At 43.1% G+C, this 14,230-nt stretch overlaps 1 protein-coding gene across 1 annotated transcript in view; it reads left to right on the top strand.

Moving 5' to 3' along the window:
• Window positions 1–1,476: 1,476 nt before the first annotated feature.
• Window positions 1,477–14,230, top strand: part of unc5b (unc-5 netrin receptor B) — an 83,836-nt gene continuing 71,082 nt past the window's right edge. Inside the window, exon 1 of the mRNA XM_073482330.1 lies at window positions 1,477–1,592. Within this exon, the coding sequence (XP_073338431.1) occupies window positions 1,477–1,592 (116 nt within the window). The remainder of the gene's footprint in view (window positions 1,593–14,230) is intronic.

Genomic DNA, 14,230 nt, shown 5'->3' with positions numbered 1-14,230 from the left:
AATTAACTTAATTAATAGATATAAATAATCACCTTCAGCCTGTCTTCATTTGTTAAGCAATAAAACCGGGTATTAAAACCTCATCTTGGTTCTGTCATAAACAATATGCAGCCTCTCTCTCTGACAGTGACACCACAGATGGTGTTTGGATGTCATCTAACGAATTTGTAGCGTCGCCCTAATGCCGCGGCGCTGTCTTGGACTCCCAAAAAGGATGCTGAATGTCCTAACAGCCAAGTTCATTTGACAAACTTATGTATAACCAGACTGCAATGAGTAATCGGGGCAGCAAAGTCTCTTACCAAAATAAATATATAACACTTGCACCATCTGCATTGTATTATTCATGTGCTGAGCAGACAGGGCAAACCCCTCCAAGATGGAACGCAGTTTTCAGTTTCTGGGGTACGCTCATTAACAGCCAGGTTTGATTAATCAATTAACACCAAAAGTTAATGATCAGTAAGGGAACAGCTTCTTGTATTAATGCCAAGTCTGAGCATAGTGTCTTTTACTGGCAGAGCTACAAAGGTGGTGGACCGCGTCCAAGGGCAAACACAGAAAGGACAGTAGCACCTTCTCCACACATGCCGCAGCTATTTCCCTAACAAATACACACACTCACACACACACACGCACAGATGTAATGACGAGTCAGTTGGTGTGTTATTGCACAAACACACATGCACGACAGGCATGCTTGCACACATACACACACAGCAACAGAGAGGGTTAAGATACCCGCAGACACAGGCTGTGATTAATGCATCAGACTGGGGGCCCTGCTGTAGTAGGTGTCTGTGTCTTAATCACTCTCTCAGTGTGTTTCATTAGCTCCTGATGCTCTCTGATGAATGGACTAACCCTGGGTGTCCCGGCGTCTGGTGGTGCTGTCACCCAACAGAGTTCACTTCAGGAGGCGCCGATCGATGCTTACCCCTCCAAAACACACACCTTGACCCCCCTTCTCCCCCTGCAGAGAGCCCCTGCCACAGATTGGCAGGTGTGTCTGTCAGCCCGTTAAAGATATGATGCTTATGAGCACAGCCTGCTCCTGAATTCATTAACCTACATTTGAAGGATAATTCAGGCACCAGTCGCAGGCCATATGCGCTTTGATTGCTGGATTCATTCCCACCGTTGGGATTTAGTGCGAGGCGATGGGCAGTTTAATAACACATGCAGATGGCCGGTGGTGTTTCTTCATTCTTACTACTACTCTCTTATCCTCATCTCATCAGGGACTGCTGAACTTATGCTGCACTCTTAAGTTGCTCCATCTGTAATATACTGTAAATCCCTACAAAACACCACGTCTTAGATTCCTGCCCATTATGTTGTTATGTAATAGGATTTAAACTTGATGTGCATAATGTGTTAAGGTAGTGGTTTTGAGGGCGGAGATGTGTGTATTTCCACCTGAGAATGCTGCATCCTTGTATAACATCTTCATTCTTTCTCTGCTTGATAGTAAACATGGCACCTGAGGACTGTAGGGGCTGCGTCAGCCGAAACACATACGGACCTGACGGCGATGCTCCAGCAGAAGAGATCTGCTGTATCCTCAGCTGCCAAATGACTTTTCAAATCAGGTAAAAAGACAGAGGGAGATGTCGATCTGTTGCCATTTCATTCAAAACCGCCTTCATTATCTGAATATATGCAGCGTCAGGATATGTTGTGGGCTATTACCTCCTGTTCTAAATGCTGTTGCAGAGATTGTTGCTGAGGCAGGCAGTGCAGTGTCGGGGCTTGGCGTTGGCACATGGGCAGTAGAGTTTGCCAACTCGCTCTCTGTTATCGCTCTCTCAGGGCATCATGGGGATGTGAGCAACCAGAGCAGGGATAGAGAAGAGGGGACGCCGCCAGCTGGGGCTACGGGAGGCTGTTTGGACCCTGTGCGCCATCCAGCTCTGCCCTCGTCCCCTCCAATCAGAATAGAGCATGGCCTTACATCCTGCCATCCTCCATTACTCTGGCTGGAACAAAATTCAGACAAATAGTAAACAATTCTGTCTTTGGCTCATGACATGAATTAGAACTAATACTGTGTGAAAATTGCAGCCCAGTCGGCAGAATAAAATGTTGGCAGGTAATGTTTCTGTAAACCACTGATATGTTCACATTTGTATGTAACATCCTTGACATTTGACATTTTTAAAACTAGTGTCATATCACGTTAAAATTACATGTTTATGACCTGACTGTTGGAGGAGGGGACGGTGGTGAGTAGGGATGCTCCGATCAGGGTTTTTTGCCCCCGATACGAGTCCGAGTCCTTTGATTTTTGAGTATCTGCCGATACCGAGTCCCGATCCGATACTCTTATAATACATTTAAAAAATTAAAAAGATCGAAGAAAACTATCCAAGGTGTCCCTTATTTTTTATTATATTTTACCACCCCTCGATATCCCAAATTTACATATCTGACAGTTTGCAACTGCATCGTTCTCGTCACTCACTTTAAAATACTTCCACACAGCAGACATGGTGCGCCACAACTCGCCACTCCGCTTCAAAACAAACTGGCGTGCTGGTCTTCTGCGCATGCGCATGTCGTAAACGGTGGTAGTAAATACTCATTTTATTTTTTTTATTTTGAATCACCAATAGCCCATATATCAACAATCTAATACAAATAATGACTAAATAAATATATATAAAACCGATCTCTGATCGGGTCGTAACGTCCGAGTCCCGATCGAGTCTTCAGTGGCGTGATCGGCCCCGATTTCCGAGTCACGTGATCGGATCGGTACAACCCTAGTGGTGAGTTAAGCTCAAAGGCTGCCAGGCCAGTGACCACAGTTCAAGGCTGCGTTTCAACATTTGTAAGCGCGACACCACTGGATATTTTCTAGATTTCCAGCTGCGTTTGTGGCAACGAAACCAGGAGTTTTCAACACGACTTTGTGACATCTCCTGCCGTATTTGTGGCGACCAAAACAGGCATTTTTAGCCAAAACATGCTCTTTTCCTAACCCTAAACAATTGGTTTTTGTGCCTAAACCAAACCAGACCATAAGCACTGCATTTTGCAACAGAAAATTAAAAAAATTAACCTAAAGAAAAGTACAGTTGCAACATAAAGAAAAGTAGTTTCAAGATATAGTACATACATGATACATAAACATTTGCTGAAATGTACACCACCAACATTTATTCTGGTGATGGGTTTGGAAAACTGGTGTGATAAGTTAGCTTAAAACTTAAAGGCAAATTATTTGATTGCTGTCATGTCCTCTTGACCTCTGCCGGGACATCCTTTAATAATCCTCATAATCTGATGTATTTGATGTATTTATCAGTATTCTTGTTGAGTCAGTGGTTAAACAAGCTGTTCTGGCATCTGTCATGGTTTGGGTTTTGGTTTGGTTTTCCTGTTTAATTTTGTAGCTTATATCCCCATGTGTTGTGTGTTACTTTCCAATTCTTGTCTTTGTCTGTTTTCCCGCCCTTATTTCCCGCCCACCTGTATCCCGGTAGTTAATCACTCCTGTATATTTTCTGGTTCGTCTGTGTTTCTTGGTCCTGTCTTCCCCTTGTGTTTAACCTGCTTCTATCTGCTGCCTGTGTGTCCTGCGTCTGTTCTCCGGTGCTTGTGTGTTGCCTGTGTTCCTGATTTGTTCCCCATGGCTTTCCAGTTTGTCTTCAGTTTTTTAATTACCTTTCAGTTTTTTTGGACTTTACTTTGCCTGCCTTTTTGGTGCTTGGAATTTGGATTTTGAACTTTGGATTTCAGCTTTATTTTAGTAAAGTACTTTCAGTTTTTCAACCTTCTTGTCTGTGTGTTTTGCAGTTGGGTCCCTTGTGACAAACTCTGACAGCATCAAGACATTTGGTCACATCCTGTATCTCACATTACTGGATCGTACTTACTTGTCTCGATGTTAGCCAGTGTGCTCTTTAAAGGAAAACTTCTATAAATCCCAACCTGAACCCTATTTTTTCCATATTTTTATGTCTCAGTGAGTAATGGGGACAACGATTTTATAAAAAGGCCCCACATTATCCAACATTATTGGTCCATTATTATGGAACGGATCCCTACAGAGAGACCTTTTTGTTGAAGAGTAAGATCCATTTTGTTTTACCAGAAACAGCCGCTATTGCTCTTTCCAAAGCCACCAGACTCCATTTACAGAAACAATAACTTTATCCTTGTCAAACTTTATTCAAACTTGCCTACAATCAACAATTCTTGTTGGGTTGATTAAACCCTTAATTCACTGAGGTGTGAAAATAAGAGAGAGGAGTGAGAGGGAGGTCAGACATCAGAGAAGCACTGGGGAAAGAAAGCGTGTACAGCCAGAATATTTTCACACCTAACGTGGTAAATTAATTGTTACTAATTAATACCAAAGTTCATTGCTAATGAAAGATGTTGTAACTCTTTCTCTACCTCTCTCCCTAGTCTCTTTTCACTCCGGTTTCTCTGTGCTGGACCATCAGCCGTCCTGGGACCTCTGACTCTCCCCCCTGACTTGGTCCCTCATTTCAGATGTTTGGATCGTCCTTCAGGTGATTCAGCCTCTCCTCTCTCTCTTTCTCTCTCCCTTGTGTGCATGTTGACCTTGTTTCTCTCTCCTACTCGGTGTTTGTTTCTTTTCTCCTAGCTGTGTCGTTGGTGTGCTTGAGTTTTTGTTCTTGTATGTCTTTTTCCAGGCCTCCATGGTAGAGAGGTTGTTTCACTCAGCACTGTTTGGCAACATCTGAAGTTACCTGACATCCTCCTAGATCCATATTCTTAGTATATCTATAATTTTGTTATTCTGATTGTTAAGTTTTTCTTATCCAACTCGAGAATCTAGGCAAGGAGGGGATAGAGGGGATCATATGCTGTACAGATTGTGAAACCCCCTAAAGCAAAATTTGTGATTTGTGATCTCGGACTTCACAAAAAGACTGACTTGACTTGAGTTGCCCAGCGCGACACAGAAGATAGACACAGTTGGAGATAGCAGGGGATCATAGAACATTTAGCAAGATATTTTTCTCAGGAGCCGATGGGGAGCAAAACATTAAATGCTAACGTTGTTCCTTTATCTTAATATGTTGCATCTGTCTTTCACTTCATCTGTCTTTTCACAAAAATAAAATGCATGCATGAGCCGGATCAAGCAAGATCTTTGCTACATAAGGTGATGGCGCTCATACTGCCTTTGTCCACAGGGGGCGCCAGAATCAACAACAGAAGGATGGAGTGATGTGGAGTTTTTGACCATTGGTGCTGCAATGGAGCAAAAATGGGTCCAAGTTTGGTTCACCAATAGACCTTTCACATTATTCCACTGATCCAGCAATGGGCAAATGTAGTGAATAAGAGAAAAGTGTTCTCTAGTAAATAATGACGTAAACCTGTTGGTTTCAAAATGTTCAAAATAATCAGCTTTAAAAAAAATTCTAAAATAAGAAAATGCACTTCATTTGTTTCCCAGAGCTACAGGACACACACAGTGACCTTTGAACGACTTTTGTTTGTTTTTCTTAAAACCCAGTTATGATGTTGAACATACTTTAGGTCTTTATGAGATCGACACACACATTCCAATTGTAGAGTCATGGCAACAAACAGGCTTGCAATTTTTTGAACACTGAAAGACTATTATTTGTAATGCGAATGATAATTTTGAAATGTCCAGAGCTTGCATTCATGGCTGGTTTTGGTTCTGTTCTTATTTTACTTTTGTGGGAAACTATCAATTTTGAAACTGACAACAATAATTATGTCAGACAAATGAATGCAATTGATTTAATGAATGAAACAACAAATAAACAGTAATCTAGTTTTTGAGACAGAGCGATCAAGAGATAGAAGTGTTGTATGTTAGAGTTATAATCATGTACTCCACCACCTCCATATGTCTCCATCCTCTCATCTCCCCCCATGCATTTCAAGTTCTCCCCATCCTCTCACCTCATTTACTTCCTCCTTCGCTCCCTCCCCTGCTGTACGCTCTCTCTTCCTCTTGGAGTCTTACCAATCCCTCTTGTTGTTTCACACCAGACTGTGTTGAAAAGACTAAAAATATATGTGTTTGGTCCTGGCCGTCCCAAAAGGCAACTTTATAGAGAACAAAGGAGAGAGCAGGGCAGCTCAAATAACTCATGAAGAGAGAGAGGATGCTGCTCTTGGGGCTCTGTTGCCCCACTGAAGAACATTATTACTGGATTATTGATTTACAGCACAAAATGGATGGAACATAAGTAGCGTTAAGCTCATTAATCCCTCTCCCGCCTCTTTTATGAAAATGGACTTGTTATCAGTGATTATTCTAATGGATTGTTATGATCGAACACTTACTGCGCTGTACGCCTGCTGCCTTAGCAAGAGCACAGAGTGCGGGGACGGCAGAGGTGAGGTATGGGGACGTGCAGATAGAAGCAGAGAGGCATAGAAGGAGAGAGGTATCTGCTGAAATGAATACACAGAAGTAAAAAGCTGGAAACACAGACAGTGGAATTGCTGACATTCCGGTGACATTTGGTGCGTCAGTGGCATTTCGCAAGACATACGAGCAGGTAGCTCAGATCACATCACTCCTAGCATGGGATGGGACCTCACACCCTCACCCATTAACATACCGAAAATGACTTTTTACACCAGGCGTACTGTTTGCACAACAAAATGATCTTCATTATCTCTTGTTTTGATATGACGTTTCCTCTTACGAAGCTCCATGAGTAGTTTAATTTACAGTAATGAAAACTGTAACCTCAATCTTTGTCTTCCTCACCCTCCTTTCCTCCCTCTCTCCCCTCTCTCCCGGCTCCATGTACATCCATCAGGGAGTGCTCCAGTGGAGCGCGGCGGGCCCGACGATTGTCCTCATAAATTGTGTGTGTGTCGGGGTGCAGAGGGGCTAAGTGAGCAGTAAATAACAAAGGGTCCTGCCGACGTCCGCTCGCCATCGCCACGTTTCCGGCCACGCAAGATTACCCAGGATGCCCCTGGAGGGGTGTCTTCTTCCTGCGTGTGATGAATGGACAAGAGGAGGGAGAAACACACCTTCCCCCACCCCGGCGTCTGACAGAGAAAAGGTGAGGTCCAGGAACCCTGCCGATTTAAATTGATGAGTGTCTTTATTTCGGCGTAAAAAAAGAAAGGAGCTGTTTGTCTCCCTCCTTCTGTAATAACAGATCTCTCGGCAGATATCTTTAACTGCCTCCATTCTTCACTGTCACTCCCTTTTCTCTCTATCCCGCTCACTTTCTCTTGCTCTCTTATGCCCTTTTCGATTTTTCCTCTCCTGCCTATTCTCTGTCTCTCTATTGACTGTGCATTCATAACCGCCCCTGGTCACTTATTTCTGCTCCCTGTACTTTTTCTGTGTACCCACACTATTTTCCATTCCAGCTCCCTCCTATGATGCTCCCCTTAACTTCTCCTGCCATAATGGTCCAAAAGGCTATCAACAGCGCCATCAAACCTGAGACTGCCACTCACTTTTTCTTTTCTTATTCGCCATCCATGCTTCTATACATAAAACCCACTTTTTCCACCTTTGATCGAAGCAACAGAATCTCGGGTTGCACTTTGTGTGCTTCTGTTCCCACACATTATCACAAAGCTATATTTTATCTCAAGTAATAACACTTTATTCAGGTACATCTGTAACCGCCAGCTGACTTTTTCTGGCGCCTGATTCTTTTGTGACTTTTTGCCTCGCCTTGCATTTTCCTCTGTGCTCCAGCGTGCTGTACCGTACTCACCTTGATGCTCAACATCACCCCATCCATCTATCTTGGTCGCCCATTCCTCCCGCGCTCCCCTTTTTCTCCCCCATTTGCCAGATTTACACCTGGCAAACTAAGAAATCTTCTTCAACAACACCTGCTTTTGTCTTTTAATTTCCCATTTTCCCTGCTAATACTGATCGTGACAGGTTTATTGTACGTTCTGTGACTTTGGTGCAGCTGCTCCGTTTAGCTGGATGACGTGAAACAAAAAAAGTTAATGTTAGGTTTCGAGATAGTGGGGTTTGATGAGAGCAGTGCAATGAATGTCTCTGCCTCTCAGCCTGAGGACTTTTCTCTCCGAACGTTGACAGCCGTAAGAAAGCAGATGAATAGCTTCAAAATGGGATGTTCAGCCTGTTTTCCAAGATATTCTTAACATAGCTTATATAAGGGATAAGTTAGGTAGACCCGTTAAATAGCGCCTTCCCTCTTTCTGTTTTTGTATGGGGAGAGAACATCATGTCAAACTGAACGCCTGAAACATTAAACTGTCAAATTTTGGCATTGAGTTTGACAGGATGTTCTGAGAAGAGAAAGAATGGCAGTTATCAAGGCATGTGGCCAACTCGATGAGAATTATTTGCCTCTCTCCCACACCTACTTTGCCATGTGATACTGTAAGAAATCAAAATAATGAGAGATATTGCTTACTCCCAAGCCATGAGACGGGGATAACATATCTATAGATTTCTATATAAGCACTACATATTGCATATGGATCGATAAAGTATTTAATAGTTTGACGTGTAACCTTTTTAAGAATATCGATTTGCGCAGTGTTCTGCATGAGGGCTCAATTTGGAGCATATCGACTGTGGTGTTGTTGTGATATGGCGAGGGAGGGCCTCGGGCTCCAGGCAGACGCTCTCAACGCCACAGTTATTGACCCTCTTGACCTTCTCCCTACAAAGACAATATAGGCTTGTCTATACTGGTCGCACTATGTTGTATCAACACCGCAGTCACAGAAACAGAACCAGTCAGTCTACACTTATGAGAACCAAGAATACTTTAAATGTTTCCACTCATAACAACTCATATAGTGTTCCCAGTAGAGCTGTGTATCCAATCTCAGTACTTTTTGAATGTTGAATGAACACGAGTTCAGTTTAAAGGGTCAAATTTAGTGCAATCACAGTGAGTAAATGTGTCAATTAAATCACTTAGTCTGATTAAATTAGAGTAATGCAGACTTACACATAAACCTTATGAGTTTATTCAGTTGTGTATATATAGAGTTAATGGGAACTTCTTCATTAACATAACATTGAGAAAGAAAGAAACAATGGGAAGTGATGAAACAGAGGATGGCTCATGTCGACGGGAGCAGCAGAAGACTGGGTGAGAGGCCAAAGAGGTCGGGGTGTTTGCCAGCAAAACTACCGTTTATAAACCACCAACAACAGGCATTACCAGGGCTAATGTTTGAGACATTAAACAGTGTGAGTTGAGCATAGAGAACCCAACCGACAAAGCCAGCAATCAGACGGAGTAGGGCAGGTCTTGCGAGGACATGAGTGGGATCCATAATAACGCCTCCAGTAGGTCTGTTCACTCCAAGATAAGCTAACTGGTGGCTGTTTTACATGAGCTTGATATTTGCCATCAAGGCATGACACGATGGATCTTCTTACGTAGGTCTAACCATCAGGAAGAAAGCTTGAATGTTTTTTAAAAAAAACAGGTTTAATGTATATATCATGTTCTCCAGTGGAATGAATTGCTGTTTTTTCTTTTTTCATAATTTAAGCTACTTAAGAAGGGATCAGGGTTTAAGAGTTTACAGGGAGGCTGACTGATTAACCCTGCTTCCAGTCTTTATGCCAAGGAAAGCCAGTCATCACTTCTCATGGTTCAGCCTTCACTTTTAATTGACATATGTTAAAGTGGTATCAGTTTTCTTATATAACCCTTTGGCAAGACATATACAACATGTAAAACTATTTAATTCAACAAGCCTTTATTTTTAAGACTAGATTATATGAATATATGTGTGTGTGTGTGTGTGTGTGTGTGTGTGTGTGTGTGTGTGTGTGTGTGTGTGTGTGTGTGTGTTTGTGTGTGTGTGCGTGTATGATTATTATATGAAATGGAAAATTGATGAGATGTCTTGAACAATTTGAAAATAAATCTCTGTGTGGTTGAATAGTGCTTGTCCACACAACATAAGGTTGTAATAATGTTCCCACCAAGAGGTCTTTGTGGTTGAAAGGAAGCATTTCTACTTTCATATCACCAGCGTACCCTGTCTGAACCGTACAGCTGTGAAACCACATAACAATTAGTTTCAAGAGATGACCTGCTGGATAAGAAGGGATCAGTGAGCAATATCACATCTCTCCAACTCTCTCACCCCCTCTCCCCCAGTCTCACTCTCTGCCTGTCAGCCTTCATTTCCCCCCTCCGCCCTCTCTCTGCTGACTTGGGCATCGGCGCAGAGGGTAAGCTCGCCTCCCTCGGCTTGAGGTGACCCCTCACGGACCCTATTGACATCACACACACCCTTAGTGGCCAATATACACTGCCTAAATGAACTCTACCTCTCCCCCTCAGCCACCGTCGTTGCCTGAGCCCACTGCTGGGTGAATTAGATTGCAGGCTTTTTAATACAGCTCTTAATGGTTTATAAATTGCAGGTAATGATTCCTCCTTTCCTCTCTCTTGCGGTGCTTTTTATGGCCCCTCGGCTCTCCAAGGGAGTGGGTGGGATTTAATATATGGTGGAGGAGGCAGAATGAGGAGGTGAAACTAGCCCTGCTCGGCTTTGTGCCTGCCCTTAACGCTTCCCCTGGCTACAGAGAAGGGAGTGTCGGAAATAATGCTGGACACTGATGTTATCTAGCTGTAGCATATAACTGCCGGGACATGACAGAAGCGCATGACGAAATGGTCACCAGAGAAGTGCATCTAATCCGGAGTTATGTTTGTTGGAAGGCAGCGAGCATGATGTTGGGAGAGGCTGCACCATAGGGAAAGACAAAAATATGCACATCCCAACCAGGTGCAGAGCCAAAGTATGAACAAGGAAGGAGGCGCTCATTAGCTCACTAGCACCCAATGTAAAGGTGAATGTATTTTTAAACTTTGCCAGCTGTTTAAAGGGTCAGTTCACCTCAGAATAAAAAAATCATACTTTTCCTCCTGCCTACAGTGCTACTCATTCATCTACATTGTTTTGGTGTGAGTTGCCGAGTTTTGAAGATATCGGTCATAGAGATGTCTGCCTTCTCTCCAGTATAATGGAACTAGATGGCACTGGCACTGACAGACAACAGACCCTGTTATGAATAGTTTCATGTAGGAACTATTTTCTTTCTACCAACCTACACCTGCCACATGTATCACCAGAGGGAAACGTGCATCCACTCATGGTCGAGAGGCTAGCTAACTAAGTGTCAAATGAGTGCCATCTCGTTATATAGTTATATTCAACAGACAGCAGACATCTCTACAGTCAATATCTCCAACACTCTGCAACTCACAGTAAAACGATCTAGATAGAACTAGCACTACACATGAGGAGAAGAATATATATTTTCTTTTCTGGGGGTGAACTGTCCCTTTAAGCCTGAATGAAGTCATCCAATTGCACAAACTCATCTGTCGTTGTGTGCCTTCTCTTCACTGATGCGACCAGCAAACCTGAACTCCCTCTTTTGCTGAGATGGGACAGTGGACACGCTCTTTACTGTCTTTCCCACATTTTTCTTTGCGGTTCAATATCTTTTCTATTGCAGCATTTGAAAGGTCACTGTGTACTGTTGGTATTGCTGTGACTCCAGAGGAATGATGGCATATGCACCTAAAACTTGTGCAGTCGCAGAGACATGAAACATAAAACAGCAATGCAAAACACAGTGATCACAGCGCGCTCAGTTGTGTTACATTTATATTAATAAAATATGTATCACGTTTATTAAAACAGACAGCTTCTTCTAATTGTACATTCATCCCAACAGTTCTTTTCTTTGATAGCCAACACAATGCCTCCCAAACTGTCTAGAGACTGGTAATTAGAGCAGTGTGGGAGGTTTTCACTTCCTAATGCAGCACAATATGAACAGCGGCCAGCATAAACCCAGTGCCTTACATGATGGCTCGTTGGCACTTAGTGAAATTCCAATTAACTGACCCAAATGTCTGCAGGGAGTATTTGTCTCAGACTGTGGTGAGAATGCAATTATTGTTTCCATCTTGTGCTTGTGTAGTGACCAGCCCACTCCACAGAATAAAATGTTGGCATTGTAGGTTTCTGCAATGTGAAATTTGATTGTTCCATATGTATCAACATATTTGGAAGCATGAAAACCACCAGATAGTTTTTATGGGACATCAGGAGATTCTCCAGCCTTGTGTGCGGAAGCCAAAACGTGATATTTGGTAACTCTAAAGACTTGCTCTTGTGAATGCCTGCCAGTGACTCCCATGTCAGACCGGCACAGTTTTGTTGGGTTTAGTTAAGAAAACTACTTGGTTAGGTTTAGGTAAGAAAACTAGATAACTAGGTTACTTAAGTTATTTAAGTTACGAATGTATGTGACTTCAGTTACAATATGTAGGTGATATCATATAGGTGATGTTTACTACATTATTCAGTTAAAATAACTTTTGGTGTCACACTGGACATGAACAGCGGTCTCCTGGGTGAAAGTCCTGTGCTTGTTTAATCCAACTATCCAACTCTGACCACCTCCCTACATGGACTTGATTACTCTTTACACTGCTTTGCCTGACTTCCTCCTTTGCTAACTTAACAACTATAGCCACTAGAGGTCACCGCCTAACAAGAAACATACATATGAGTTGTCATAAGCTGCTTACACAGTCAATCTTTATGGTGGTCTTCTGATGAGGATGGCCTTACCATAAAACAACATAACATTGAAAATTGAACATAACACAATGTAAAGTTTCAACATATCCCTGGTTTGCAGAAACATACATTGCCAACATTTATTCCGTTGATTGCGTTGAGCATCTTGCATTTGTAAAGCTAGTTTCATAAAGCTTTACCTTTCACTTCTCCACTCTGCCACTGTGGAAGTGTGATATTTGGCTCGTTATGTGCTTCCAATGGTTCACTGGACAGCAGAAGGGAGGGAGCACAATAGAGGAACCATTTACATTGTGTGCAGTGAAGTCCTTAAAGTAGCAAGACTCAGCTAGACTCCCAGTTACACTGCATTGTCATAGTCAAGTGCATCATAGGTAATAATGACTTGTACCTACCTAAAAGTGTGTGAGGATCAAGGCCCCATGGTTTGTGGTGGAAAAATACCTGGCACCAAACTCATCCAACTGAGAACAGGTGGAGACGCGAGGCTCTGAAACTGCCCCTCGCTGTGCTTTAGAGAACAGTTCAAACAATTTAGTTTGTCAAAGAGGGACTCCTGGCCTACTTTCCCCAGCTTTCTGTGAATCTGCAGCTATTCTAGCATCCTCCAGACCTTTGCTGAGCTGTGAACATCTCCAGAGACAGAAATTTGTCTACATAAATAAATACCTCCGTGTTTGAATACCCTGCTGGTTGGCTGATCAGGTTTAGAAGAACATGCACTGAATGTGAGTCTCATTCTTCGACTGTTGGTACCACTTGGCAGAAATGTGCAAAAATAAAAGGGGGGTAGAGGAAGAGGAGCGAGATAAAGCAATGGCAAAATGAGTATGTGGTTCATAGAAAAGGTTAAGGAAAATAAGAAACACATACAGGTGCACACAGAGAGGGAAAGAAGCACGAAGAGATGAGGAGTGGCGAAAGAAAATGCTGATCCATGGTCCCTGTCTGGGAAGGCAAAAACAGAGCATTGATTCTGCAAGATCCACAAATGAAAAATCCATGGGGGTAAGGAGCTCTTCGGCCCTGCGGCAGAGACAGGGCACCAGCGGTCAGGCTCTCGTATCGCAACTGACACGGAGCCCGGGCCTCTCGCTTGGTGGTACTGGGCAGTGCTGGATCAGCTGGACGGGGGCCAAAATCAACCCAACCAGCAGGGAGCTCACTGAGAACAAGATATAAAGGAGAACATTGAGGAAAGAAATAAGAAAGAGTCTTTTTGTTGGAATAAAATGATCACATCATAGAAAAAAACACAACTACAGCCACAAAGAGAGTATTCCTGTTTTGGTTGCCTGGCACTTTAATCGCATTAATCCCTTACGGTGCATCTGACTGTTGAGCCTAAAATGGAGAAAAAAAACACGGTCACTCTGTATACCTGTAAAGAGCAGATAAAGAGGCCCTGCGTCTCTATCTGTGGTTCCATTTGAACTCCCTCTGTTTAACCAGGGGATGGGATTCGGTCTGGGGGAGGGAGGTCCTTTTTTTCTCATTACCACCCTCTGTCAGTACATGTACACACCACAGAGCACTAATCTGCACCCCTGATATGCTAATCTATCTGTCTCCCCCCCCCCCCCTCACTCCTTTTAGATGGCAGCCACACCTAAATGCAGAGAGGGGAAGGCGAGAGGAAGTCATTAAAGCGTGC

The sequence above is a fragment of the Pagrus major genome, chromosome 15 (genome assembly GCF_040436345.1).
Source record: "Pagrus major chromosome 15, Pma_NU_1.0".
In the NCBI taxonomy this organism is placed as follows: Eukaryota; Metazoa; Chordata; class Actinopteri; order Spariformes; family Sparidae; genus Pagrus; species Pagrus major.
The sequence above is the reverse complement of the archived record's forward strand: the minus strand, read 5'-3'. Positions and strand labels throughout refer to the sequence as shown.